Source organism: Staurois parvus, unplaced genomic scaffold (assembly GCF_062004578.1).
Source record: "Staurois parvus isolate SC_StPar_1 unplaced genomic scaffold, SC_StPar_1.0 ptg000218l, whole genome shotgun sequence".
Taxonomy (NCBI): domain Eukaryota; kingdom Metazoa; phylum Chordata; class Amphibia; order Anura; family Ranidae; genus Staurois; species Staurois parvus.
Genome location: NW_028318014.1, coordinates 5,300,372 through 5,327,008, shown reverse-complemented (window position 1 = coordinate 5,327,008; position 26,637 = coordinate 5,300,372). Strand labels below are relative to the sequence as shown.

At 41.8% G+C, this 26,637-nt stretch overlaps 1 protein-coding gene across 1 annotated transcript in view; it reads left to right on the top strand.

Moving 5' to 3' along the window:
- ARSK (arylsulfatase family member K) overlaps nucleotides 1-26,637 on the top strand; it is a 60,451-nt gene that overhangs the window by 28,470 nt on the left and 5,344 nt on the right. Inside the window, exons 6-7 of the mRNA XM_089679148.1 lie at nucleotides 2,338-2,562; nucleotides 8,940-9,161. Of these exons, the coding sequence (XP_089535274.1) occupies nucleotides 2,338-2,562; nucleotides 8,940-9,161 (447 nt within the window). The remainder of the gene's footprint in view (nucleotides 1-2,337; nucleotides 2,563-8,939; nucleotides 9,162-26,637) is intronic.

Below are 26,637 nucleotides of genomic sequence, written 5' to 3'. Positions count from 1 at the left end.
TCGCAGAAAAGAGCTCTCAGAAGACCTACGATCAAGAATTGTTGACTTGCATGAAGCTGGAAAGGGTTACAAAAGTATCTCCAAAAGCCTTGATGTTCATGTGTCCACGGTAAGACAGACTGTCTACAAATGGAGAAAGTTTAGCACTGTTGCTACTCACCCTAGGGGGGGTCGTCCTGTAAAAATGACTGCAGGAGCACAGTGCAGAATGCTGCATGAGGTAAAGAAGAATCCCAGAGTGTCAGCTAAAGGCCTACAGAAATCTCTGGCACATGCTAACATTTTTGTTGGCATATCTACAATAAGGAAAACATTAAACAAGAATGGAGTACATGGGTGGACACCTCGGAGGAAGCCATTGCTGTCCAAGAAGAATATTGCAGCACGTTTGAAGTTTGCAAAAGAGCACCTGGATGTTCCACAGCACTACTGGCAAAATATACTGTGGACAGATGAAACCAAGATTGAGTTGTTTGGGAAGAACACACAACACTATGTGTGGAGAAAAAAAGGCACAGCACACCAACATCAAAACCTCATCCCCACTGTAAAACAGAGGGAGCATCATGGTTTGGGGCTGCTTTGCTGCCTCAGGGCCTGGACGGATTGTTGTTATTGATGGGAAAATGAATTCCAGAGTTTATCAAGACATTTTGCAGGAAAACGTATGACCATCTGTCTGCCAACTGAAGCTCCACAGAGGATGGGTGATGCAACAGGACAATGACCCAAAGCATACAAGTAATTCAACAAAACAATGGCTGCAACAGCACAGAATATGCCTTCTGGAGTGGCCCAGTCAGAGTCCTGACCTCAACCCGATTGAAATGCTGTGGCATGACCTTAAGAGAGCGATTCACACCAGACATCCCAAGAATATTGCTACACTGAAACAGTTTTGTGAAGAGGAGTGGTCCAAAATTACTCCAGATCGTTGTGCAGGTCTGATCTGCAACTACAGGAAACGTTTGGTTGAGGTTATTGCTGCCAAAGGAGGGTCAACCAGTTATTATGTCCAAAGGTTCACATACTTTTTCCTCCCTGAACTGTGAATTTTTACATGTTATGTGCAATTAAACCATGGCAACATCTAATGTTCGTGTAGTATTATGTTCAGCAGACTGTGTTCTTCTATTGTTGAGACTTAGATGACGTTCAGAGCACATTTTATGCCCAATTCATGCAAAACTCCATGTAATCCCAAGGGGTTCACATACTTTTTCTTGCAACTGTATACTGTAAAGTGCTGAGCAAAACTGTTGGCGCTATGTAAATCCTGTATAATAATAATATAAAGAGAAACGTACAGAAAAAGAACTAGTTGTGAATTCAACCGCAACAGGGAATTTTTGAATACTCAAGAAAAATAATTCAAACAAAGGAGAAGGTGATCAGTGGCGCACCAAAACTTCTTTATTACAGACAAAATTAAAAGTATAAAACAAACACAAAAATTGTTACCACACTCCACAGGTCCCAAGTAGGTAAATCCCTGTCAGGGGAAAACTCATTAGTAGAAAGATAATTGTATGGATGACTCATATGTAAGACTCATTTATAAGCTATAACATGTTCCATGCAGGAAAGAGTGCAAAGGCATAAAAAATAAAAAAGCTCCTATACTCAGAATAGACCAGCAGGTGCAGGTGGGAAGGGGTTAATCTTGTAACTGTATGTGTGTCCTTTTAAGCTCCATTCACACTTGTGGAACTTCAAAATCGTGCGATTGTCATTGCAACTTTACAGTGCGACTTGATGAGACTTTGATGCAACTTTGGCGCTACTTTGATTTGACTCTGGATGAGTGCAACTTTGGTGCGACTTTGGCTTTGACCAAGGATAGTTGTTTCTGCTGTACAAAGTCACACACAAGTTGCACACAAGTCACATGTACAACATTCAGGTGAGACTTTCGTGTGACTTTGGAGGGTTTACATGAAGTCTGTGGCCCTCAAGTCGCATGAAAGTTGGATCAAAGTACTGCAGGAACTACTTTGAAGTTGCTGCGACTTGAAGACACACAGATATGAATGGTACCCATTGGGAAACATGGGGGGGATGACTTGTCATGCGACTTTCGACCCCAGAGTCGCATGACAAGTCGCATTAATGTGAATAGAGCCGTAATGTGTTGCAAACCCAGTAAAATGGTCTGCTATGGCTATCTCTACAAGCAGACAGGCATCATTTTGTATTACCGTGCACAGCTGCACCAGATTTTGCACTCTCCAGTTTTAGTAAATCTACTCCAATGCATGTCCAAGGCATATGAGTTGTGTTTATACATTACAGAGAATGATGAGTAGTATTCCAAACCTATAACTTGTCTTGCTGCAGGTGAAATTATTTCCGCCCTCACTGATACTGGACTTCTCAACACAACCTATGTGCTGTACACGTCTGACCACGGGGAACTTGCTATGGAACACAGACAGTTTTATAAGATGAGTATGTATGAAGGCAGCACACACATCCCGCTTCTGATGATGGGTCCCAATATAAAACCTGGAACATCCATATCAAATATAGTCTCCCTGGTGGATCTTTACCCCACTATGCTTGGTAGGTACAGCTGAAGCCTGTGTAAAAGCTGATATTATTCTAGACAAAGAAACCCTCTAGCTGGGAGAATTTTTTTTCTAGAATTATGAAAAGGTTTAAAAGTTGCTAAAATATACTACAGTGTAAGTGGTAGACACAAGCTAAACAATTAAGGTACATCTAACACCAAACATTTTCTAGTTTTAGGGCCGGTTCACACTACATATGTTTCAGTCTGCTTTTTTCTGCATCCAAAATGCACAGACAGTAGGTTATATGGTTGTCACTGTCATAGTTTACATCAGTGCTTGCAGTTTGAGTACATTCCGGTTGCAAAAAAAAGTCCAATAGGCTGCATTTTTCCTGTACAGAACTGTACTGGAACATGGTTAAACGCATAAAAAATGCACCGGAATGCACCAAAAATGCACATGTCCCTATTTAAATTGAAAAAAAAATAGAGGGGAAAAATTAACCGACACACATCAAAAACGCACTGGAACACGTCAAAAACACATCAATAATGCACCGTAACGCCCCAGAAATGCGCATGCGGATATGTAAAGAATGGTTAAAAGCCTGTAAGAATTTTTCTTTTGCAGTGTACCATTGGGGAGATTTGCTCCATATTGTTCCTCTTGTGGACAAAACAAGAAATGAGAGGAAATCTCTCCAACGTAGAGGACAGGGGCGGACTGACCATCTGGAAACTCGGGCACTGCCCGAGGGCTCGGGGTCAGTAGGGGGCCCCATGAGATGCCCCTGGTACCTTTTTCATAGGCTTTTTTGAGTTTGGGCAAGGACACAGGGGCCCCATGATCCCCTATTGCCCGGGGGACCCATGAGTTGTCAGTCCACCCCTGGTAAGGATCTACTTAGAAGTGTGTCTCGCAAGAATTCACATGCTCCTGACAAGTGCTAAATTTTCCAATCATTTTCTGTTCCTGTGACAATACTAACCAGGACAAATAGAAAGGCTCTCTACCCCCCAGCTGGGGACACAGATAGCAATAAAACCTGACAGAGGTTCTAATCCCTCACCACCAAAACTAAAAAATGGCTTTAGGTATTCTTTAAAGTACAGCTAAAGTCATGTTTTCATTTTGGATTAAGTAGGAAATGGTTAAATCCTGTTAGGCGTTTTTGGCCCATGAGGTGTTTCTCTTCATTTCCTGACCTGTGATCAAAGTTGGAGGAAATCTCTCCAAAGTGGGTAAAATGTCCTATTAGACATAGAAGCAAGTATTCCCATACATTTTCTGCTCTAGTTCAGCTAACAACTCAAAATAATTGGTCACAATGATCACCCGGACAAAGAGAAATTCAATATACTTAAAGCGGTTTTAAACTGAAAATCAAAAATGTATTATATTGCAGCGTACCAATCATTAGATATGGTGGCTGCATTACTTGTCTTTTCTTTGGCTTTTTCCCTCTGGTTTCATCTGGTGATCTGGCCACTAACACACCTTCTGCATTTGTGAGACACCATTCTAGAGGAATGAGCCAGGACACAGCAGACAGCAGCACTGTAATTAGGGGGGGTTATGAGATTTGAATACAAAAAAAAATTGAAGCCAAGCTACAGCTCACACTTTCTATTCAGTGACGGAACATTTTTTCCTTTTGAGATAAAGGTTTTACATGAATAAATAAAAGCATATCATTTGAATCACCCCTGCCAGTGGTAAATGGATGGTCACATCCATGTAAACTGATACATTCTGCTGGAGAGCTTCAACTTCTGAAAAACAGAGTTGCTGACTGAATCACCAGATGAATATAGCCAAAAAAAGGAAACTAATGCAGCCATCACACCTAAGAATTGGTAATATAATAAATATTTGTGTTTGGGTTTAATACAGTGATTGTAAATAACCAAGAGGTTTATACTTATTTGCTCTGTGCAATGAAATTCTTGGGTCCCCCATCATCGCTCCTGGTACCTTCTTTTCTTGGTGTACCAACACTGGAAGTCACTTCCTATTGTTTTTTTTTTATTATTTAATATTTTATTAATTTTTTGATTACCATTTCATATATACAAAAGCTAATAAAACAAACATATACATATAAATATTCTCAATTTTGTATATCTATATATCAAAACATTCCCATTCATCTAGTAATCTATTTACCCCTGTCCTTCCCCCCTCCTACTCTAATCCCCACCCCTCCCGGCCCTGATTATGCATTTACCAACTCTTTTCAGTACTTCCTATTCCACAATTGCTATTACTTCAATAATACAGTTATTGTACACAATCTAGGTATCGATTTGATTTTTTAAATTTTTACAAATTTTCCCACTTTATACAGAAAACCTCCATTTTGTCTTCATCCATATGATAAAGTTCCTCTATTCTGTACATTTTCTCTACCCTATCCACTCAATCTTTTATTTTCGGTACTTGTTGTTCCCGCCAAAACTTGGGTATCAAACCCTTCGCTGCATTCAAGTAGTACAATAGCCCAGATTTTTTATATTTTTTCACTGAAAGCTCGGTGCCATAAAAAAGACAGGTCTCTGGGTCCTTTAAAATATTAATCTGTTATTTCTTGGATTAAGCCCACAATACTCCCTCAGTATTCTTGAATTTTGTGACATTCCCACCATATGTGAAACACTGAACCTCTTCCTCCACATCCACGCCAACACAAAGATGAATTCTCTCCACTTATTCTATGTGCTACACTTGGTGTTATGTACCATCTTACTAAACACTTAGAATTAATTTCTACCTCTCTCTTATTTACATTTCCGTGAATTAAACTGTATATTTTCTTTTGCTTTCCCTCATCAATTTTTATTCCCATGTCCCTTTCCCATTTCTCTATATATGGTGGCACTTCCTATTGTGACACACCTGCATGCTTCATTCCAAGCCCCACTGTCTGTGTCCATTGACACAGACAGTGGGGCTCAGCCCTGCTCCCTCATCACAGGATTTGACTGACAGCAGTGAGAAGCAAAGCAAAGCCTGAAGGAGTGGGAAGAGGAGGAGAGATGATCATTGGTGACTGCTCATTCACCCCTTGAATGCTGGCAGATGATTTGGAAGTGCTTGATTAAAGGAGAAGTATAGCCAAAGCTATAGAGCTGGTCCAGACTCTGAAAAGCCCCCTACCATATGATCAGGATCCACTCAGAAACCTGGACTGGCACATGGCTCATCCTTTGCGATCCACTGAGAGCTTGAGCCAGCTGCTCCCGCCCCCTACACAGCCCAGAGCTCCAGTGAATGCTGGAGGGGCAAAACAGAGAGCCGGAGACTGACAGTCACGGCTCTCTGCTCAGAACAGAGGGGAGAACTCAGCGTTCAGCAGTGTTTGATTGCTCAGTTCTCAGTGCAGAGCAGACGGGAGAGATGTAGCATCGGATTAATGCTGCATCCACCTAGGTGAGTATAACGAGGGTTTTTTTTCATAGTCCATACTTCTCTTGTAAGTCAGACAAAGGAGGTAAATCATTGACTTCATACAGTTAAAGATTTGAGTGGATATGTTTAAGGTGAAAACAATGAAAAAAAAAACCCCTCTGTGTAGGTGATTCCCATCCCCTTATACATTTTATTTAGATGTACCTTATTTTCAAAGGAGATCACCCTTACTAAAATTATAAAATGTTTTTGTCTAATTCAATTGTTACCGCTGGTTTACATCTGTGCAGGTGGTGCCGCTGCGGGATCCGCACAAATACCTGCAGCCGCACCACCCACACAGAGGAATGCAGGACCCACAGGCGGGTACAAATAATTCTAATGGCACGCCGCCCGCACTGGAAATTTGCAACCGTACTGGGAACCCCAGTTCCCGTTCGGGCTGCGATTTCCCAAGTAGTGTAGTGACTCCTTCCCTGCTTGTCCCAGGGCACGGGAGTCCATTCAAATGAATGGGCTTTCATGCCAGCGCAAATTGCAACCCGCATGGTCACACAAATGTGAACCAGGGGTTAGGGCTGATTCACACTGGGATTCCTGCACATTCCCATGCAATGCGATTTTGCACTCCATTCATTTGAATAGGCTGAAATTTCAGTGGAGAAAGTGCATAAACCACTTTTAAAAATGTGCTGCACCAAATCGCATGGTACTGCAGTATCATGCAATTTGATGCCTGCAAAAACACTGCTATCTGCCTTTGAGATGCTATTAACATTGCATCGCACTCGCAGGAGAGGCAGTGCGTTTTGAGCGCAGTGTGGGAAACAGGCATGGATGTGCTTTTCCTGCACCATGTTCTTAGTGAGAAAGATATTTCCATTTACCTAAGTAAAAGAAACATTTTGAATAAATACAAAGGTGAACTTGGGCTGTGGATGCCAGCATCAATGATTCTCTGTAGTTAAAGTACAACTAGAGCAAAACTTTTTTTTTTCTTTTTCAGTTGTGATTAGAGTGGAGGGAAATTAGAAAATAGAAATGAGAAAACTCCGCAATGGGACCCAGATGGCAAAAAACACCTGACAGGGGTTATAGTCCTCCCTTAGGCTACTTTCACACTGATCCCCGCTTTCTAAGCATTTTTTAAAGGACACGTAACTTACAAAACTGCACCAAAAACACTTCTCAGAGGCATTATTGAGGTGCTTTTCATGTGTTTTTTAAACGTTTTCCATTGATTTCAATGGGAGAGGCAGTTGCTTCAGGGGGGACATATCTACATGGGAGACGCATCTTGCTGCTACACCGGTGTCACCCCATATAGGTTGCATGCCGACAATCCCTGCAGGATCGTCGGCATGCAACCTATACGGGGTGACACCGGACCCGCTCCAAGAAAAGATAAGTTGTAAAGAAAGCCGACGATCCCCGCAGGATGGATCGGATCCATTCTGCGGGGATCGTTGGCTTGCTTTACAACCTACCTTTTCGTGGAGTGGGTCTGGTGTCACCCCATGCGGTCGGTGTCACCCGGTGCGGACCGCACCCCCCGCACCTGCCTCGGGACGCCACTGGCTATAGTGTTGCTACATCCAGGAGTGGTGTGTAAACTGACTCTGAATACAGCAAATGATCTGCATCCCATTGACTGTGTGAATGTAGCCTTCAGTCCAAAATGAATAAAACATGTTTCAGCTTTAGTCCTGCTGTTATGGTTGTAAGTACATTTTTGCAGCATGCTGGGAATCATTGAAGGTGAATTATTGGTTTTCATTACTCACACGTGCTGCTTAATTATCCCAGTCTACAATTATATCTGTTCAATTGTTATTTGAAATGGTATTAAAAGAGGCTATTAAGATTTATACATTTACGCATTGATCTATGGAATTCAGCTCTTGGCATCAAAGAGGATTTTTCTGTATTTCTAGGACGGTCAGGTTAATTTTGCTTCCCTCTGGATAGGTGGTTTTAGAATGTACAAATGATTTAAGGGGGTATTACATCCAAAACCAAAAATGTAATATTGCAGCTTAAGCCTGATTCACGGTATAAGTTTTTTTTCATTCAACCCAGTGGGCTGAAGGAAAAGAAACTGACAAACTAACAAAAGCAATGTGAGTGCAGAGATCTCCCCCACTGTGCTATTGTATTCTGACAGGGGGGCCACCCCCTGACCAGGACACACTGATCAGCGCTTTCAGCTGCTGGTTTTCCAGCATACTCGTTCGAAGAGAAGCCGGTCATGAGACATGCAGCTGTACACACAGCCCAAAAGTCGGACAGTTACTACTGTTTGGGCAGATTTTGGCCAACATTGACCTTGTGTGCCTGATATCGTAGATGTAGTGGCTGCAATAGTTTTCTTTTTGTAGACTTTTTTTTCCCTCTATATAACCTGGTGATCTGGCCAGTAACACACATCCTGTATTAGAGTGCCCCCTTTATGGATGAAGGAGCACAAGGGGCACCCTTAGACAGCAGCATTGTTAATCTTGTGGGAGGGGGTGTTAGATGCATTATCAGATTTAGATACACTAACAAATTAAAACTGAACTCCAGCTAACATGTTATAAGCTGTTACAGCAATAGATTTTTCTTTTGGGATAAAGGTTGTACGTAAATTAATTAAAGCTGACCCTGTCAGTAGTAAGCGGTTTGTCTCAACCATCTAATTGCCACATCTGTAGGGCAGCTTAAAGACTTACTGACCAGATTACCAGGTGAAAATAAAGGAGAAAAAAAGCCTAAAAAAGGAAAACTAATACAGCCACCACATCGTTAAGCTGCAATATAATAAATGTTTGTTTTTGTGCTTAATACCTCTTTAAATATGATGGACTATTGTCATTTCTGAACCCTGCTGGTCTCCTAAGTATAAATATAATATGTCCACAGAGAGTACAGAAATACAAATGCACTTGTCTTTGTAATCCAAATGAAACCGCCACTGCTGAGTTTTTTTGTATCTTTTATTTTGGTGGAGTGATGTTTTGTTGTTCTGTCTTATTTTAGAAATTGCAGGTTTGCCTGTTCCTCGAAACATAAGTGGTTACTCCCTGATGCCATTATTATCGGCAACATCACAGAATGAGATTTTGTCTGATTTGCATCCTAACTGGGCACTGAGTCAGTTTCATGGATCTGATGCAAATGCTTCAACCTACATGCTCCGAGATAATTCCTGGAAATACATTGCATACTCAGATGGTGATTCAGTCTCTCCCCAGCTGTTTGGTACGTTGGCTGGACTACATGCTTAATCTTTGCCATTAAGCCTGACTAATCAAAGTTATTATAGCTTGTTCAAAAATTAGATCTAGGCATGTTTAAGAAGTTTATCTGCTAAGATTGTTACAGCCTGCATTATGTGTTCATTAAATGTGCACTTCAAGAGGAGCTTCAGTCTGTTGGAGAGAAAATAAGTAAGCCGCTGCAAATACCGTAGCTGCTGACTTTTAATAAAAGGACACTTAAAGTGTTACTAAAGCCAGGACCCAGCATTCACTATATCTGGTCTCCCTCAGTACCCAGAACAAGGAAGTGCAATTATTTTAGTAAATATAAACTGCTAAATACCTTTTCTCATCAGCAGTATATAGCAGTCTTGTGACTTCTATCAGTGTCCAGCAGAGCACATGTTAAAACTTGTAGGAGGAGTTTTCTTTCTGCTTTAGGAAGATACAGAATCCCTGACCTCTGTCTTGACAGTGCTGATTGTCCCTGTGCTGATCACATGCACTCTTCCAAGAAAAGAAAAAAACCTCTCTAGCAATACTCACCAAACTGAGCATGTGCAGAGTGACTCCACACGATATGACTTATCAGGAAATAAGAGAGGGGCACTGGAAGAAGGGAAGGATCAGAGAAATCAGGATCAAATAAAATTTTTACACAATGCAGAGGATTAACCCCTTAGGATCCACAGTGAGTATAACGAGCATGCTTTACTGCATATGCAGACTGGTTTTACTGTTGTAGGTTTAGTAACACTTTGATATCCAGGGATCCAGCACATTCCTCAGCAGGTGCAGTCTCTGACCATCTCTTGTATCATGTGTCAGCAGTCTCTGACCATCTCATGTGATATGTCCGTGTGAAATAACTGCAGTCTCTGACCATCTCTTGTATCATGTCCGTAGTCTCTGACCATCACCTGTATCATTTCTGCAGTCTCTAACCATCTCCTGTATCAGGAGTGCAACAGGATATAGTCAAAGATAATCGGCATGACACAAGAGATGGTCAGACACTGCAGACATAAGGCAAAAGATGGTCAAAGACTGTGGACAGGATACTAAAAATGATCGAAGACAGTGCATATAACACAAGAGATGGTCAGAGACTTCAGACATGGCACAGGAGATGGGCAGAGACTACAGAAATTACACATGAGATGGCCAGAGACTGAAGAGATGGTCAGAGACAGCAGACATAATACATGAGATGGTCAGAGACTGCAGAAATAGTGCAGGAGATGGTCAGAGACTACAGGCATGACACAAGAGATGGCCAGAGACTGCAGACATGGTACAGGAGATGGTCAGAGACTACAAACATGACACAAAATAGGGCCAGAGACTGCATACATGGCACAGGAGATGGTCAGAGACTACAGACATGACACAAGAGATGGCCAGAGACTTCACACATGGTACAGGAGATGGTCATAGATTGCAGACATGACACAAAAGATGGTCAGAGACTACAGACATGATACATGAGATGGTCAGACACTGCAGACATAGTGCAGGAGATAGTCAGAGACTGCAAGCATGATACAAGAGATGGTCAGAGACTGCAGACATTGCACAGGATATGGTGAGAGACTGCAGACATGGCACAAGAGATGGTCAGAGACTAAAGACATGACACAAGAGATGGCCAGAGACTACAGAGATGGCACAGCAGATGGTCAGAGATTGCAGATATGACACAAGAGATGGCCAGAGACTGCAGATGTGGTACAGGAGATGGTCAGGGATTGCAGACATGGTGCAGGAGATGGTCAGAGATTGCAAATATGACACAAGAGATGGTCAGAGAATACCGACATGATACATGAGATGGTCTGAGACTGCATACATAATACAGGAGATGGCCAGAGAATACTGACATGATACATGAGATGGTCTGAGAGTGCATACATAGTACAGGAGATGGGCAGAGACTGCTGACATGATACAGGAGATGGTCAGTGACTGCTGACATGATACAGGAGATGGTCAGAGACTGCAGACATTGTGCAGGATATAGTCAGAGACTACAGACATAAAACAAGAGATGGTCAGAGACTGCAGACATTGTGCAGGATATAGTCAGAGACTACAGACATAAAACAAGAGATGGCCAGAGACTGCAGACATGGCACAGAACATAGTCAGAGATTTCAGACATGGCACAGGAGATGGTCAGAGACTGCAGCCATGATACAAGAGATAGTCAGAAACTGCAAACATGATACAGGAGATGGTCAGAGACTGTAGCCATGATACAGGAGATGGTCATATACTGCAGAAATGATACAGGAGATGGTCAGAGACTACAGGCATGATACATGAGATGATCAGAGACTGTAGACATGATACACGACGAGATGGTTAGAGACTATAGATATGATTCAGGAGATGGTCATAGACTGCAGAAATGACACAGGAGATGGTCAGAGACTGCAGACATGATACAGGAGATAGTAAGAGACTGCTGACATGGTACAGGAGATAGTCATAGACTGCAGAAATGGTACAGGAGATGGTCAGAGACTGCAGCCATGATGCAGTAGATGGTCATAGACTGCAGAAATGATACAGTAGATGGTCAGTGACTTCAGACATGATTCAGGAGATGGTCAGAGACTGTAAACATGATACAGGAGATGGTCACAGACTGCAGACATTGTGTAGGATATGGTCAGAGACTAAAGACATAACACAAGAGATGGCCATAGACTGCAGACATGGCACAGGAGATGGTCGGAGATTGCAGACATGACACAAAGGATGGTCAGAGACTGCACACATGACACAGGAGATGGTCCCAGACTGCAGCCAAGATACAGGATATGGTAAGAGACTGCTGACATGGTGCAGAAGATGGTCAGAGCTTACAAACCTAATGCAAGAAGTGGTCAGAGACTGTGGACATACTGCAGGACACTATCAGAGACCATGAACATGCTATGAGAGTTGTAACTGGGGACATGCTTTAGGAGACAGTTATGGACTGGAGACAAATTACACAAGACTGTTAGAAATAATTTCTATAACAGGGCAATAGGGAAACATAGATTATTGTCTACATGTAACCCCCCCCCCCCTCAGCCACAGCATGGAAACCAGAGCTATAGGCTCTAGTGATAGTAATTCATCCTGCAATTGTTACATAAGAGTTAAAAACATATAACATTATATGGATTCAGAGCTGCATTCATTTTGTATCTGTCTTTTATATCTGTGTACAGTTCAGGTTTTATGTGAAACTGTTACTTTGCCCTTCAAAGTACAAGTTCACTATAAAAATAACATTTTTCTATAGAATCTTTTGACAAATTATTTTTTCCTAGGGAATAATCCATTTTTGCATACACATTCTCCAACCCCACAATGCTAAGTGATGCAAATAATGCTAATTAAATAAATTACAGTAGGAAGTAATCAGATCTGAAGCTTGTTATTATGGTACAAACATTTTACAATTTTCCATTGACCCATAATTAAAGATTTCAGCACATTAAATGTAGTAGCCTAATTGGTATTACAGGAGAATAATTTCATGTTTATTATTTATATGTAATTGCAGCATATTGCATGGATCTATTATGTTTATTTCAAGATTTTTCAACTGTAATTATATTTCACCTCCGTTTATGCCAAAGCACCTTAACTTTTTCTGATGACCTTATAAAGATGTGTATGTGTTTTCTTTGTACATTCTGGATTGTTCCTCCTCTCCTCCTTGTTCAATCAGAGAACACCTTGGGGTTGAATTTCTAAAACTGGAGAGTGCAAAATGTGGTGCAGCTGTACATGGTAACCAATCAGCTTCTAACTTCAGCTTGTTCAATTAAGCTTTGACAATAAAACCTGGAAGCTGATTGGATTCTGTGCAGTGCTGCACCAGATTTTGCACCCTCCAGTTTTAGTAAACCAACCCCTTTATGGAAGTTTCTTCCATTGCACTTTTTGATAACGCATTTGGAAATGTACGGTCCATTAATCATCAATAAGCACTATAAACCCCCCCCCCCCCCCAGGCCACAGCAGCATTTCAATCCTCCATCTTCCACCTGACTCCAGACTCTGACAACTGCTAGCATGGCTCTCTCATATTTATGGGCATGGCTCTCTCATATTTATGGGTTAGTCTACCACACTACCAGAGCCTGGTATTGGTCAGACTCCCATGATCATGCAGATTGTGGTCTCCACCCTTCTGCCCACTGGCTTCTGGAAGCTTCTGCTGACTTCCAGAACCAGATGGAGGCAATAGAGTTCCAACCAGCTGAGTCACCCAGCCTGACCTCATACTGAACCCACAGTAATTCAGGCTCACTCACTACCAGGAGCCAAAAATAAATTTACCTCACACTAGCACCTTCTAGTGGGCGCTACACTTAGCTCTCATGCACACTTGATGTTTTTACAGCGGCTGTTTTTGGCTTTTGATGTTTTTTTTCTACAGCTAGTAAACCCCCCAGCATGTTATCCTATGTATCCATGCACACATAGACTGTAATCATCCTATTTGGGCTGGAAAAAAAAACCAGGATTAGTGGGTTTCTAGAGGAGTTTTTTAGCTGTAAAAACACGGCAAAACGCTGTAAATGCGTTTTTGACCAAAAAACATTTTTTGAGGGAAAAAAAGCGGTAAAAATGCAAACGCGGCTAAACGCTAATGCAAAAACACTAAAAAAAGCTGAATAACTCAATTTTTAATGTGACTTTACATAGCTAACGTTACCAGCGTTATCAAAACATCCAGTGTGCATGAGGACTTATATGACCAAAAGTTTACACCCTGCTCCCATACTTATCCTAATAACCCACTCAGTGTAAACAGAGCACATGCTCCTATAGATACCTACAAGCATTTGTTGCATAAATTTCAGAGCAATAGGAACCTGGAAATCTAGGGCTCTCTGTTATGAAAATGCCAGCTTTGGTTCTTGAAGATATTTTCCTCCTCTCGCCTGTTTAACTATTGGTCAGTAAAGCTTGGATTTTAGTTACCGTATGTCAAGAAGTACAGTATGTAGATGCATGTACAGTATTTTAACAGCTTCAAAAATCAAAGCAAAGTAGAGCTCCCAGCTGGATACATTTGCAAAATTATGGAGGCCATAAATAAGATAACTTACCTATTCAGTTCAAGAACCAAAACCTGCAAAAAATAGTTGCAGATTAAAGAGATATTTAAACCTTTATTATTTTTATTAATATTACTTATTTTTGCAAGATGGGATGCACAGTTAGATAATGATTTTTGTTTTTTTAAATTATGTCAGGTTTTATTCTCTGTCTGGTCCCCAAGCCGTGGGCCTCCCCTGCCTGTGTGCAGGTGTTTCTTTAGCTAGCCAGCTGCCAATGATACACTTATGCATAGTCCCAGACTGTGCTGTGTATGTCCATAGACACACACAGCACCCAGGAAGCCACTGCCCTGCTTGCTACTCACCACAGCCTGACTGACAGCAGCAGGAATCTGTCGCTGCACTGCCTTTAGTACCCTACTCTATAACCCAGTGCAGATTGCGGAATCCTTGGTGGTGGTGACAAGGGACCGCAGCTAATTGTTTGGGGATGGATGGACACAGGTGCTGGGACATTTTTTACCTTAAGGGATAAGTTCACCTTTGGAAACATGTTACAAGCTTCACCCATTTTTAGGGTGGAACAAGTAACATACTGCCATTGCTTCAGCCAATGCCCACTGCCCACACCTATGTGACAGCAGTATGGGGAGAAGTTCCCTGTACAAGCTGTCAGTTTTTAAAAACAGTGTGGCTGTGCAGGGCTCTGCCCACACCGCTATGTCATTCATTCACAGTGTTCTATGAATGAATGAACTACAAGTCCTGACAGTCTTCGCGGCTGTCGGCTTGTAGTTCTCAATAAACTTCCATGGCGCTATGGTAGTTCAATGCTTTTTCCTGTCAGTATATCTGCTTGCCCAAACATCCTGTACTGGCAAGCAGATGAACTGACAGGTCTGCAAGAGTCCTGCATAGCACCAGCAAACTGCTGATCGCTAGTGCAATGCTTTACAGGCTCCTGCAACCAAAAATAATAAATGCACATTTTTTTGCCTGCAAAAAAATGTGCATTTATTATTTTTGGTCAAAAGGTAAACGTATCCTTTAAACTGGTTGTAAACATAAGTAAAAAAAAAACAGGTTCATACGTGCCTGTTTTGTGGAATGGAATTGCACAGACCTGCCCAGAACCTCACCTTCTCAGGTCCCCTGCTGGCGTTCCTTGCTCCTCCTCTTTGTACAGTGCAGAAGCAGCTTCCTATGGGGCACTTGTGCAGGCTCGCTCCCAAGCCCTGCTATCTGTGTCCATTGACATAGCCGGCAGGACTCAGCCCCACTCCCTCATCACTGGCTTTGATTGACAGCAGAGTGAGCCAAAGGCTCCCTGTGAGACCCAGAACTGAGAGGATAGAGGAGCTGCAGAACATACACAGCACTGGATTGAATGAGGAATCAGTTGGGTAAAAGGGTGGGTGAGCGGGGATACTGATGTCTAAAAAAAAAAGGAATGCATTAAGGTTAAAAAATGGTTAGGCTTTATAATCACTTTAAGTCAGAGTATGCTTCAAAGTGATCCCAAAGCTTAAAATAGTTTTGTTTGTTTTTTTTAAATAATAAACATGTTATGTTTACCTGCTCTATGCAATGGTTTTGCACAAAGCAGCCTGATCCTTCTGAGGTCCTCCACCAGAACTCCTGGCTCCTCCTCTTTGGTGAGTGCCCCCATTCTTGCTATGGGGGCACTTGTATGGGCTTGATCCCCAGATACACACAGCATAGCTCAGCCTCGCCCCTTGCTCTCTCATCACAGGAAGAGAATGCATTAGGATTAAAAACCTTACGCCTTTAGAACCACTTTAAAGTAATCAAAAAGCCTTGACTGTAGCTCCTCTTTAAAAGTGGAATTTGTTTATTTATGTTATATAATACACTGCTCAAAAAAAATTAAAGGAACACTTTTTAATCAGAGTAGAGCATCAAATCAATTAAACTCCTGCAATATTGATCTGGTCAGTTAAGTAGCAGTGGGGTTGTTAATCAGTTTCAGCTGCTTTAGTGTTAATGAAATTAACTACAGGTGCACTAGATGGGCAACAATGAGAAAACCCCCAAAACAGAAATGGTTTTACAAGTGGGGGCCACTGACATTTTTTTGCCTACTCATCTTTTCTAACTGTTTTTCACTAATTTTGCATTTGGCTAGGGTCGGTGTCACTATTGGTATCATGAGGTGATACCTGGACCCTACAGAGGTTGCACAGGCAGTCCAACTCTTCCAGGATGGCACATCATTATGTGCCATTGCCAGGAGGTTTGCTGTTTCTCCCAGCACAGTCTCAAGAGCATGGAGGAGATTCCAGGAGACAGGCAGTTACTCTAGGAGAGCTGGACAGGGCCGGAGAAGTTCCTTAACCCATCGGCAGGACCAGTATCTGTTCCTTTGTGCAAGGAGGAACAGGATGAGCACTGCCAGAGCCCTACAAAATGACCTCCAGCAGGCCACTGGTGTGAATATCTCTGACCAAACAATCAGAAACATACTTCATGAGGGTGGCCTGAGGGCTAGACGTCCTCTAGTGGGCCCTGTGCTCACTGCCCGGCACCATAGAGCTTGATTGGCATTTGCCATTGAACACCATAATTGACAGGTCCGCCACTGGCACCCTGTGCTTTTCACAGGTGAGAGCAGGTTCACCATGAGCACATAAAACAGACGTGAAAGTTTCTGGAGAAGACCTGGAGAATGTTATGCTGCCTGTAACATCGTTCAGCATAACCATTTTGGTGGTGGGTCAGTGATGGTCTGGGGAGGAATATCCATGGAGGGACGCACAGACCTCTACAGGCTAGACAATGGCACCCTGACTGCCATTAGGTATTGTGCTGAAATCCTTGGACCCATTGTCAGGCCCTACACTGGTGCAGTGGGTCCTGGGTTCCTCCTGGTGCACGACAATACCTGGCCTCATGTGGCGAGAGTATGCAGGCAGTTCTTGGAGGATGAAGGAATTGATACCATTGAATGGCTCCCACGTTCATCTGACCTAAATCCAATAGAACACCTCTGGAACAGGGGCGGACTGACCATTAAGGAACTCGGGCACTGCCCGAGGGCCCGGGGTCAGTAGGGGGCCCCATGAAATGCCCCTGGTACTTTTTTATAGGCTTTTTTTGAGTGTGGGCAAGGACACAGGGGCCCCATGATCCCCTATTGCCCAGGGGCCCCATGAGTTGTCAGTCCGCCCCTGCTCTGGAATATCATGTTTCGGTCCATCCGATACCGCTAGGTTGCACCTCAGACAGTCCATGAGCTGAGTGATGCCCTGGTCCAGATCTGGGTGAAAATACCTCAGGACACCATCTGCCATCTGATTAGGAGCATGTCCCGACATTGTCAGGCATGCATACAAGCACGTGGGGTCCATACAAACTATTGAGTACCATTCTGAGTTGCTGCAGTGAAATTTCAGCCAAATGGACTAGCCTTCTGCAATATTTTAGCACTTTGATTTTCAGGGTATCTTTGAATTCAGTCCTCTGTAGGTTACTAATTTTCATTTCCATCAAACGATGGGGCATCCTTACGTTCTTAACACATTACCCATTCCATATCAGTAAAGATATCCAGCATGATATTTTTCCCCAATGAGATCTGATGTGTTTTCAAAGTGTTCCTTTAATTTTTTTTGAGCAGTGTATGGTATATATTAGATTATATAAAATGCAGTTTCCTTTTTTTGAGGCTTTGATAAAGGCAAATGAGGTATATTCTAATGGTAGTAGCTTCAATATACTGCTTTCCTATCCAATTAGTAATTATCTGTGAACAATAGCACCTACCATTGTCCCGTGTATATTCCAAGCAACAAGCAACATGTTTCCTAATTGTGCACTTTGTAATTAAGAAGCATATTAAATCATTATATAGATTCAGAACAGTGTTTTTCTTTAACAACAACCATTAGGTTGCTTTCTCCATTATGTTTAAAACCTGGTACCGATAAAAAGGCGCTTGGAACTGCATGCTGCATTTAAAAATAAAAAAAGGAAAATAGGGGGATAATATAAAAAAAGAAGCATTGGGTCACTTTCTTTTAACAGGATTAAAAGTATTACTAAACCCAAAATATGAGATTAATTACCAGTACCTAGATGTGGTGTAAATCAATACAGGAGAAGCTGCACCACTGCCGCAATTCTTCAATTAACTTTATTTCATAGTGAGAAATGCATTACATGTAACATTGCAAGTAGCAGATCTTGTTCCTCCTCCTCTTTGAGCCAGGGCACCCCCAACTGGTGTTAAAGCCATAGGTCTGAAGCCTTGAGCGGTACAGTTTGCTACTACTTAGAACTAATGGCTGAATTCATTTTCATTTTTAAAGCTAAAAAGAATTTCAGCAAAGTGCAGAAATACCTGTTGATCTTGACATAAGCACAGGGGGGGGGGGTTATTTACTAAAACTGGGGCTTGAAAAACCTGGTGCAACTCTGCATGGAAACCAATCAGCTTCCAAAGTTTAATTAAACAAGATGAGGTTAAGGTGGGAATACACGATTAGAAAATGGACTGATCGTTCATCCGACGACCGAGAGGCATTCGTTCGTTGGTCGAAATTGTGGCCCACATTAACCAATCTAAAAAAATCGTTCGTTGGGCAATACGTAGTTTTGACTTCTTCTGTACAAGTGGAAGTGATGCAGTGTGCGTGTGACCTTGTAGCCACGCCCTTCCGGCCAGAACGAGCGATATACACAACAATTACCAGCAATGAGTATAATATAGATTATTACATTACCTATATACATAAATAGTGATACATAAAATATAATATGCATCATTCTGGTTTCATTATCTCATTAGGCCAATCTACTTTTAACATTTGGATTTTTCGTTCGTGTTTACATGATTCCTTGGACATAAACATCTGAGTCATCTTCTGTTTCTGCTCATGCGTGATAGCGCTTGATAGATTTTTTTCATACGACCGCTATACCACCACATAGAAAATCGATCGTTCGTATGCGAAACAACAACATTTTTCACTGTTGCTCAACTGGATTTTTTCGTTCACAATATCGTTATCAGTTAAAACATCCTGCTCATCAACAAAGAGAAAATCATTTGATCAGTGGTTCTGCTAAATTTTTCGTACAATATTTTTATCGTGTGTACGGGGCATTAGAAGCTGATTGGCTACCATGCACAGCTGCACCAGATTCTGAGTGCACCAGTTTTAGTAAATCTGTCCCAAAGTGTCCTTATCACTTCTTGTGAGCTGATAGAACAGCAAAAAGCATCTCATCTTGCTTTTGAAAACTACTGATCCCATCAATCCACAACGTAATGGAGAGGAAGAAAGGCAGATGTGTTTGAAATAAAGCCTGTATGACAACCATAGTTGTCCTCTTAGATATAGTGGAGATATGAATGTAGCCATGTGGGCACAGTAAGTGTGCTATCTACAAGAATACCAGTTGAACTGTTAGTTGAATCCGTGTATGCATCCCACGATTCTTTAAAACCTATTGCCGACTTTCACTCAATTTCTTTGAGGATTACCAAAAAATTGATCTGATAGCTGCCTGTTCTGGAAGTTATTTGCCATCTTCAGTAGGGGAAGTGATTTTTTTTTCTTTCAACGCTTTACTTTTTACTACTTTGAACTCAATACTAGAACGTTTTACTTTTTAAGAGGATTGTTCTCTTTTCTTGCTCAAAATGTAATTTTTTACAGTGGTTATATAATCGGAAGTTTTGCTGCAGGAAGATGAGGCATTTAATGGTGGAATGTAAGGCAAGCCATAGATTATGCTATTTTCTTTCCTTCAAACACATGTTGAAGGAAAGAAAATCACATGATTCCCCCATCAACACAGTGTTGATGGGGGAATCCCTCTCACTGTGTTATTGTGTTCTGACAGGGAGGTTTCTCTGCCATCAGAATACAATGATTGCTGCTGCTGATTATAGCCCGTGGCAGTGATCTCATGAAAAAATCTGACAGACTTGTTGTACTGAAGTTGATCAATATATCTATTTCAGTACAACCTGCTGCCCATAGATGGCTCGAAATTCAGCTGATTCCTGCTGAATTTTGATCCGTCTATGGCTGGCTTAAGGGAATGAAGAAAATAAGTAAATGTAGTTATATCATGATAATGGAGTCACTGAAAGGTAACTGATAAGTGGGTCAACGCAAAAGTGTATTCTTAAGCAGATATTTTTAAAATGCCGTTTGATAATGACAATACCACAAATGAATCCTAAGGGTCCTACTTGTTGAAATGGACTGCACAGCACCCATGGGTTGATATATCATGCACTGTATATTACTGTATTAAGTCAGACATGCCCCTTCCATATTTTTATGTTATTTTCAGAGATGAATACTTCCATTACCTCCTTATTTATTAGGATGTTGAGCACATGCAATAGAAAATGTGATTTAATCTATTTAATATATCAGATGTGGAAATTCTGTCTTGATGCATCTTGTACATCTCAATGAGATCATTTAAACTTAATGAAATACATGTCTGTATGTACCATGAAATGTTATGTATCATTAGCTGCCATAGGAACTATTAGGATGAACACTGTAAATAACGATTTTCCGCAAAATGTTTATTTTGGGATTTATGAGAGCAGTTCAACTATCAGCAATGTAAAATCCAAAATTGGGGCAACTGTAACAGCCACTCTGTCAGCCTAAATGCACTCTATTACCACATATATATATTTTTTTTATTGACACACATATTTAGGTAAAGTCTATTTATGCTTAGACTTTTCTGTAATACATAATAAAATATGATCTAGCCTCAACATCCCTAATAAAATAAAAGGCATTCATTAAAGAACATGTATCAGTAGAAAGTAAAAATCTGTGTTGAATTCAATAGGAGACCCAATGCACATTGCACTTGCTCCTGTTCAGATCTGTGCAGTGATTTGCTAAGCAAAGGACTTTTGTGTTCTGTTTGTGCTGGCTGTAGCTCCATCCCCTGGCTGAAGTCCAATTTATGAGTACTGCTATGATGGAGGTAAAGCATAGCCACCTCCCCCTCTTCATTCTATAGCTAGGTTCACACCTATGCAGTTGGCATTTCATCCGTTTCTGCAGTGCGTTTTATGTTTTTGCACATGTGTTTTTACACGTTTTTTGTATGTTTTGCTGTTTAAAAAAAAAAAAAAATTCTTGTCTCTAGGCAGATTTAAAAAGCATCAAAAACGCAGCAAACATGCACTGCATGCTTTTCTGCAGCATTTCCATTGAAGTCTATAGAAACAAAAACACAACTTTTTGCATTTACAGAAGTCCCTGACCCTTTTCAAAAAAACACACCAGGTGAAAACACAGAGATGTGAACGTGTCCCATAGGAAATCATGTTAAATGGACTGTAGTGCGTTTCTGCAAAACGCTGCGGAAAATGCTTAGGTGTGAACCCAGGGTGAGGGCTGGTTCACACAGGTGGTGCCTTTTGAAGTGGGTCACTGCATTTGACAGGCTATGAGGAGGCAATATGTCGCCTCTTCATCGCCTTATAAATGCTGCACTATCTGTGCTACAACCACATGCATTGCGCGCAGTTATGGTACGACCCCATACGCCTGCATTATTTGCATTTGGTGGCATGTTGTGTAAATTTTGCCATGGCTATGAAGCAAAGCATCCCGACCCACATCATGTGTACAGCCATAAGCGGCTGCGAGTCAGTGTTCTGGCAGCACCTCTGGTCGCACGTCTAACATCTGTAGCTCTGACATTTAATCTACCATCCCATGCCTGTTTTGCTGCACGCCCTGCCATCTTCCATGTACTAAAAATAATTCCTTGCACTGGAAAGACTTCCTTGTACTAACTCCCTACCAAATTTGGTGGCTGTCAGCTGGGTTTGGGCTTAGTAGTCCAATCTTTCAGTCTTTAGTTATTTAAGTAAAAGGAAATCTTCCTAGTACATGGAAGATGGCAGATAGTAGAAGGGTAAAGTAGAGGCACATGGCTGCAAGATTAGAGCTACAGATGTTAGAATGTTATGTCCTATCAAGGGCTTGTGCTGTAGGTCCTCTAAAGGATCAACAAGGATTTTCAATTTCTGGTGATTCTTCTTTAGGCACATGCACACTGGGCATAAAAACTGCTGCTTTTACAGGTGATTTGCATTTTTTTTCCTTCAGCCTGCAGAAGCAGAAGGAGCTGTATGCTAGCCTATGTTACATAGTCACATAGTTAACCACTTGATTTACCCCCTTCCTGACCAGGCCATTTTTTGTAATACGGCGCTACATTACTTTAACTGACAATTGCGCAGTCACGCAATGCTGCACTCAAATGAAATTTATGTCCTTTTTTTCCCACAAATAGAGCTTTCTTTTGGTGCTATGTGATCACCTCTGCGGTTTTTATTTTCATCGCTATGAAAAAAAAAAAAGACCGCCAATTTTGAGAAAAAAACATTATTATTGACTTTTTGCTGTTAAACATGTCCAGTAAATACAATTTTAAAAATCAAATTTTGTTATAAATTTAGGTCAAAATGTATTCTGCTACATATTTTTGTTAAAAAAAATCCCAATACATGTGAATTAATTGGTTTACATGAAAGTTATAGCGTCTACAAATGGCGGTATGTATACTGGAATTGTTTTTTTTTTTGTTATACTAGTAATGGTGGCGATCAGTGACTTATAGCAGGACGGCAGCATTCTGACATTGGGGGGGAACTGTCACTGACATCCCCAGTGACACCAATACAGTGATCAGTGCTAATAAAACGCACTGACACTGTACTAATGACACTGGGCAGGAAGGTGTTAACATCTGGGGCGATCAAAGGGTTAAGTGTGTGCTGTGTGTATGCTTTAAACAGTAAGCACACTGCTTTGTACGGCTCTGCTATGCAGAGCCGTACGAAGCAGTGTGCAGGAGCTGAGAGGGGAGAGATCGGTATTGTTTACATACAGGTCTCTCTCCCATCTGTGATACTCGGTGATCACCGGTGATCAGCCGAGACCCGGTGACTGACAGCCGAGGCTACCAATGGCGGCACAGGTAGGGCACACTCACGCACCCCCTACCCTGGAATGCAAAATCACGTATATATACACGATTTTGCACACCCTTGCCACCCTGTAGCAGTATTTCTGCTATAGGGCAGAGGGAAAACAGTTAATCTGGTTGAAAAAAGACACAATTTCACCCAGTTCAACCAACAGAGAAAAAAAAGACACACGCAAATAGAAAACCTCCGTATAAACTATCCTCTACCCATAGTTGATCCAGTTGATTCAGAGGCAAAAAACGCCAATAAAGCATGATTCAATTTGTTTCAGCAGGGAAAAAATTCCTTCCTGATTGGGTATTCTCAGGATCAGCTTTACCTATAATTATTAGTATCCAGTTATATTATATGTATCTAGGAAAGAATCCATGCCTTTTTTATGTGTTCATGCACATTAGAGAGTTTCCAGGCATATTTTCAGATACAGTTGCAAGAAAAAGTATGTGAACCCCTTGGGATTACGTGGAGTTTTGCATGAATTGGGCATAAAATGTGCTCTGAACGTCATCTAAGTCACAACAATAGAAGAACACAGTCTGCTGAACATAATACTACACAAACATTAGATGTTGCCATGGTATAATTGCACATAACATGTAAACATTCACAGTACAGGGAGGAAAAAGTATGTGAACCTTTGGACTTAATAACAGGTTGACCCTCCTTTGGCAGCTATAACCTCAACCAAACGTTTCCTGTAGTTGCAGATCAGACCTGCACAATGATCTGGAGTAATTTTGTACCACTCCTCTTCACAAAACTGTTTCAGTGTAGCAATATTCTTAGGATGTCTGGTGTGAATCGCTCTCTTAAGGTCATGCCACAGCATTTCAATCGGGTTGAGGTCAGGACTCTGACTGGGCCACTCCAGAAGGCGTATTCTGTGCTGTTGCAGCCATTGTTTTGTTGAATTACTTGTATGCTTTGGGTCATTGTCCTGTTGCATCACCCATCCTCTGTGGAGCTTCAGTTTGCGGACAGATGGTCATACGTTTTCCTGCAAAATGTATTGATAAACTCTGGAATTCATTTTCCCATCAATGACAACAATCCGTCCAGGCCCTAAGGCAGCAAAGCAGCCCCAAACCATGATGCTCCCTCCGCCATGTTTTAAAGTGGGGATGAGGTTTTGATGTTTCTGTGCTGTGCCTTTTTTTCTCCACACAGTGTTGTGTGTTCTTCCCAAACAACTCAATCTTGGTTTCATCTGTCCACAGTATATTTTGCCAGTAGTGCTGAGGAACATCCAGGTGCTCTTCTGCAAACTTCAAACGTGCTGCAATATTCTTTTTGGACAGCAATGGCTTCCTCCGAGGTGTCCTCCCATGTACTCTATTCTTGTTTAATGTTTTCCTTATTGTAGATGTGTCAAGAAAAATGTTAGCATGTGCCAGAGATTTCTGTAGGTCTTTAGCTGACACTCTGGGATTCTTCTTTACCTCATGCAGCATTCTGCGCTGTGCTCTTGCAGTCATTTTTACAGGACGACCACACCTAGGGAGAGTAGCAACAGTGCTAAACTTTCTCCATTTGTAGACAGTCTGTCTTACCGTGGACACATGAACATCAAGGCTTTTGGAGATACTTTTGTAACCCTTTCCAGCTTCATGCAAGTCAACAATTCTTGATCATAGGTCTTCTGAGAGCCCTTTTCTGCGAGGCATGGTTCACATCAGACAGTGCTTCTTGAAACCAGTACACCCAAAACAGGTGTGTGTTTTTAAAGGCAGGACATCTGTCAGCAACACATCCAATATCATCACACTGATTGGAGTCAAGGTTGGCTCGCTCCTGATTCCAATTAGCTCTGGGAGAAGTCATTAAGCTAGGGCCTCACGTACTTTTTCCTCCCTGCACTGTGAATGTTTACATGTTATGTGCAATTAAACCATGGCAACATCTAATGTTTGTGTAGTATTATGTTCAGCAGACTGTGTTCTTCTATTGTTGTGACTTAGATGACATTCAGAGCACATTTTATGCCCAATTCATGCAAAACTCCACGTAATCCCAAGGGGTTCACATACTTTCTCTTGCAAATGTAAGTATTTAGAGTTAGAAAAAAAACCCTTCAAGATCACATTTGTGAGAGGGGCTTTTTGTACAGAAAAATGCTCATAAATGCACATAAACATGGTGTCACCCCCCCCCCAATAATTTTTGCAACCTGCTTTTGGGGTGTCATTAACTTTGCACTGCCATCTGCAGCAGATTGCAAGGGCAGTGTGACTTGAACGCAGTGCAGGAAGTTGCACGGGAACATGGCTTTCCTGCACCGCATTCTAGTGTGAAAGACCCTAAAACTGTGAAGCATTCCTATATCGCCCAGGTTTGTAGAGCAGGGAACTCTCTCAGGGCCTGCTCTACATGGTGCTGGAAATCCGCATTCCCTGCACATTTCCCATGCTACATCGCAAATGCATTGCCCTTGCGATCTGCAGTGGGTGTCAATGCAAAGTTCAGGACACCCCAAATGCAGGTTGCAATTGCAGTGCATTTTCCCGAACCAAGCTCATTTCCAAAAGTAGTTCATGCACCCCTTTTGGTGTGATGCGGTGTGATTTCAGCCCTCTTGAAATGGGCTGAAATCAAACTGCACCACACTCAGATCACATATGAATTGCACAGCGCATTCCTGTGTGATTCATAGTGTGAATGGGTACTTAGGCTGTGACAAATAAACAAAGAACTCAGTGCAAAAAGAGCTTAAAACAAAGCATTTAAATTAAAAACAAAAACTATAAGGCACTCACAAAAGAAGAAGGGATCATTCAGTAATCAAAACTGTGACAAAGTGCATCTGATCACAGTTTGAATGGGGAGGAGAGCAGACAGAGCTGAATCTCAGTAGTCTTCATGCTACACTGTCCGCTGTCAAATAAAGTCCCACCTCCTGGATCAGCTTCTATGATAGACGTCACACTGGTCCAATTTCCCGGCATTGGATCAGTGTGCTGTTCATCTCTGACAGCGGCTGGTGTAGCATGAAGACTGGCATCTCAGCTCCAAGCAGTGACAGATATCCTCTTTGTCTGCTCCAGCCTGCTCTCCTCCCTGTTCAAACTGTGACCGGATGCACTGTCACAGTTTTGATTAATGAATTATCTGTTCATCACTTATACCACCCTTTCAGGGGGCATCAGAGTGGCCCAGGGGGGCAATTGTCCCAGTCCGCCTCTGGTGTCACCCTTCTGGCAGGTGTCACTCGGGTGTGGTCCGCACCCCCATAGAGATGCCACTGTTTAGGAGCATTTGGCATTTTCAAGTATTTTCAAATGTTTTGGAACAAATGCTTATAAAAGAAAATGCCCCTAAACACTTTTAAACTCTTGTGCAATGCAAGCCACTGTGAACAATTTTTATGCTACTTTTTTCTGCCAGAGGTTCTGGCATTT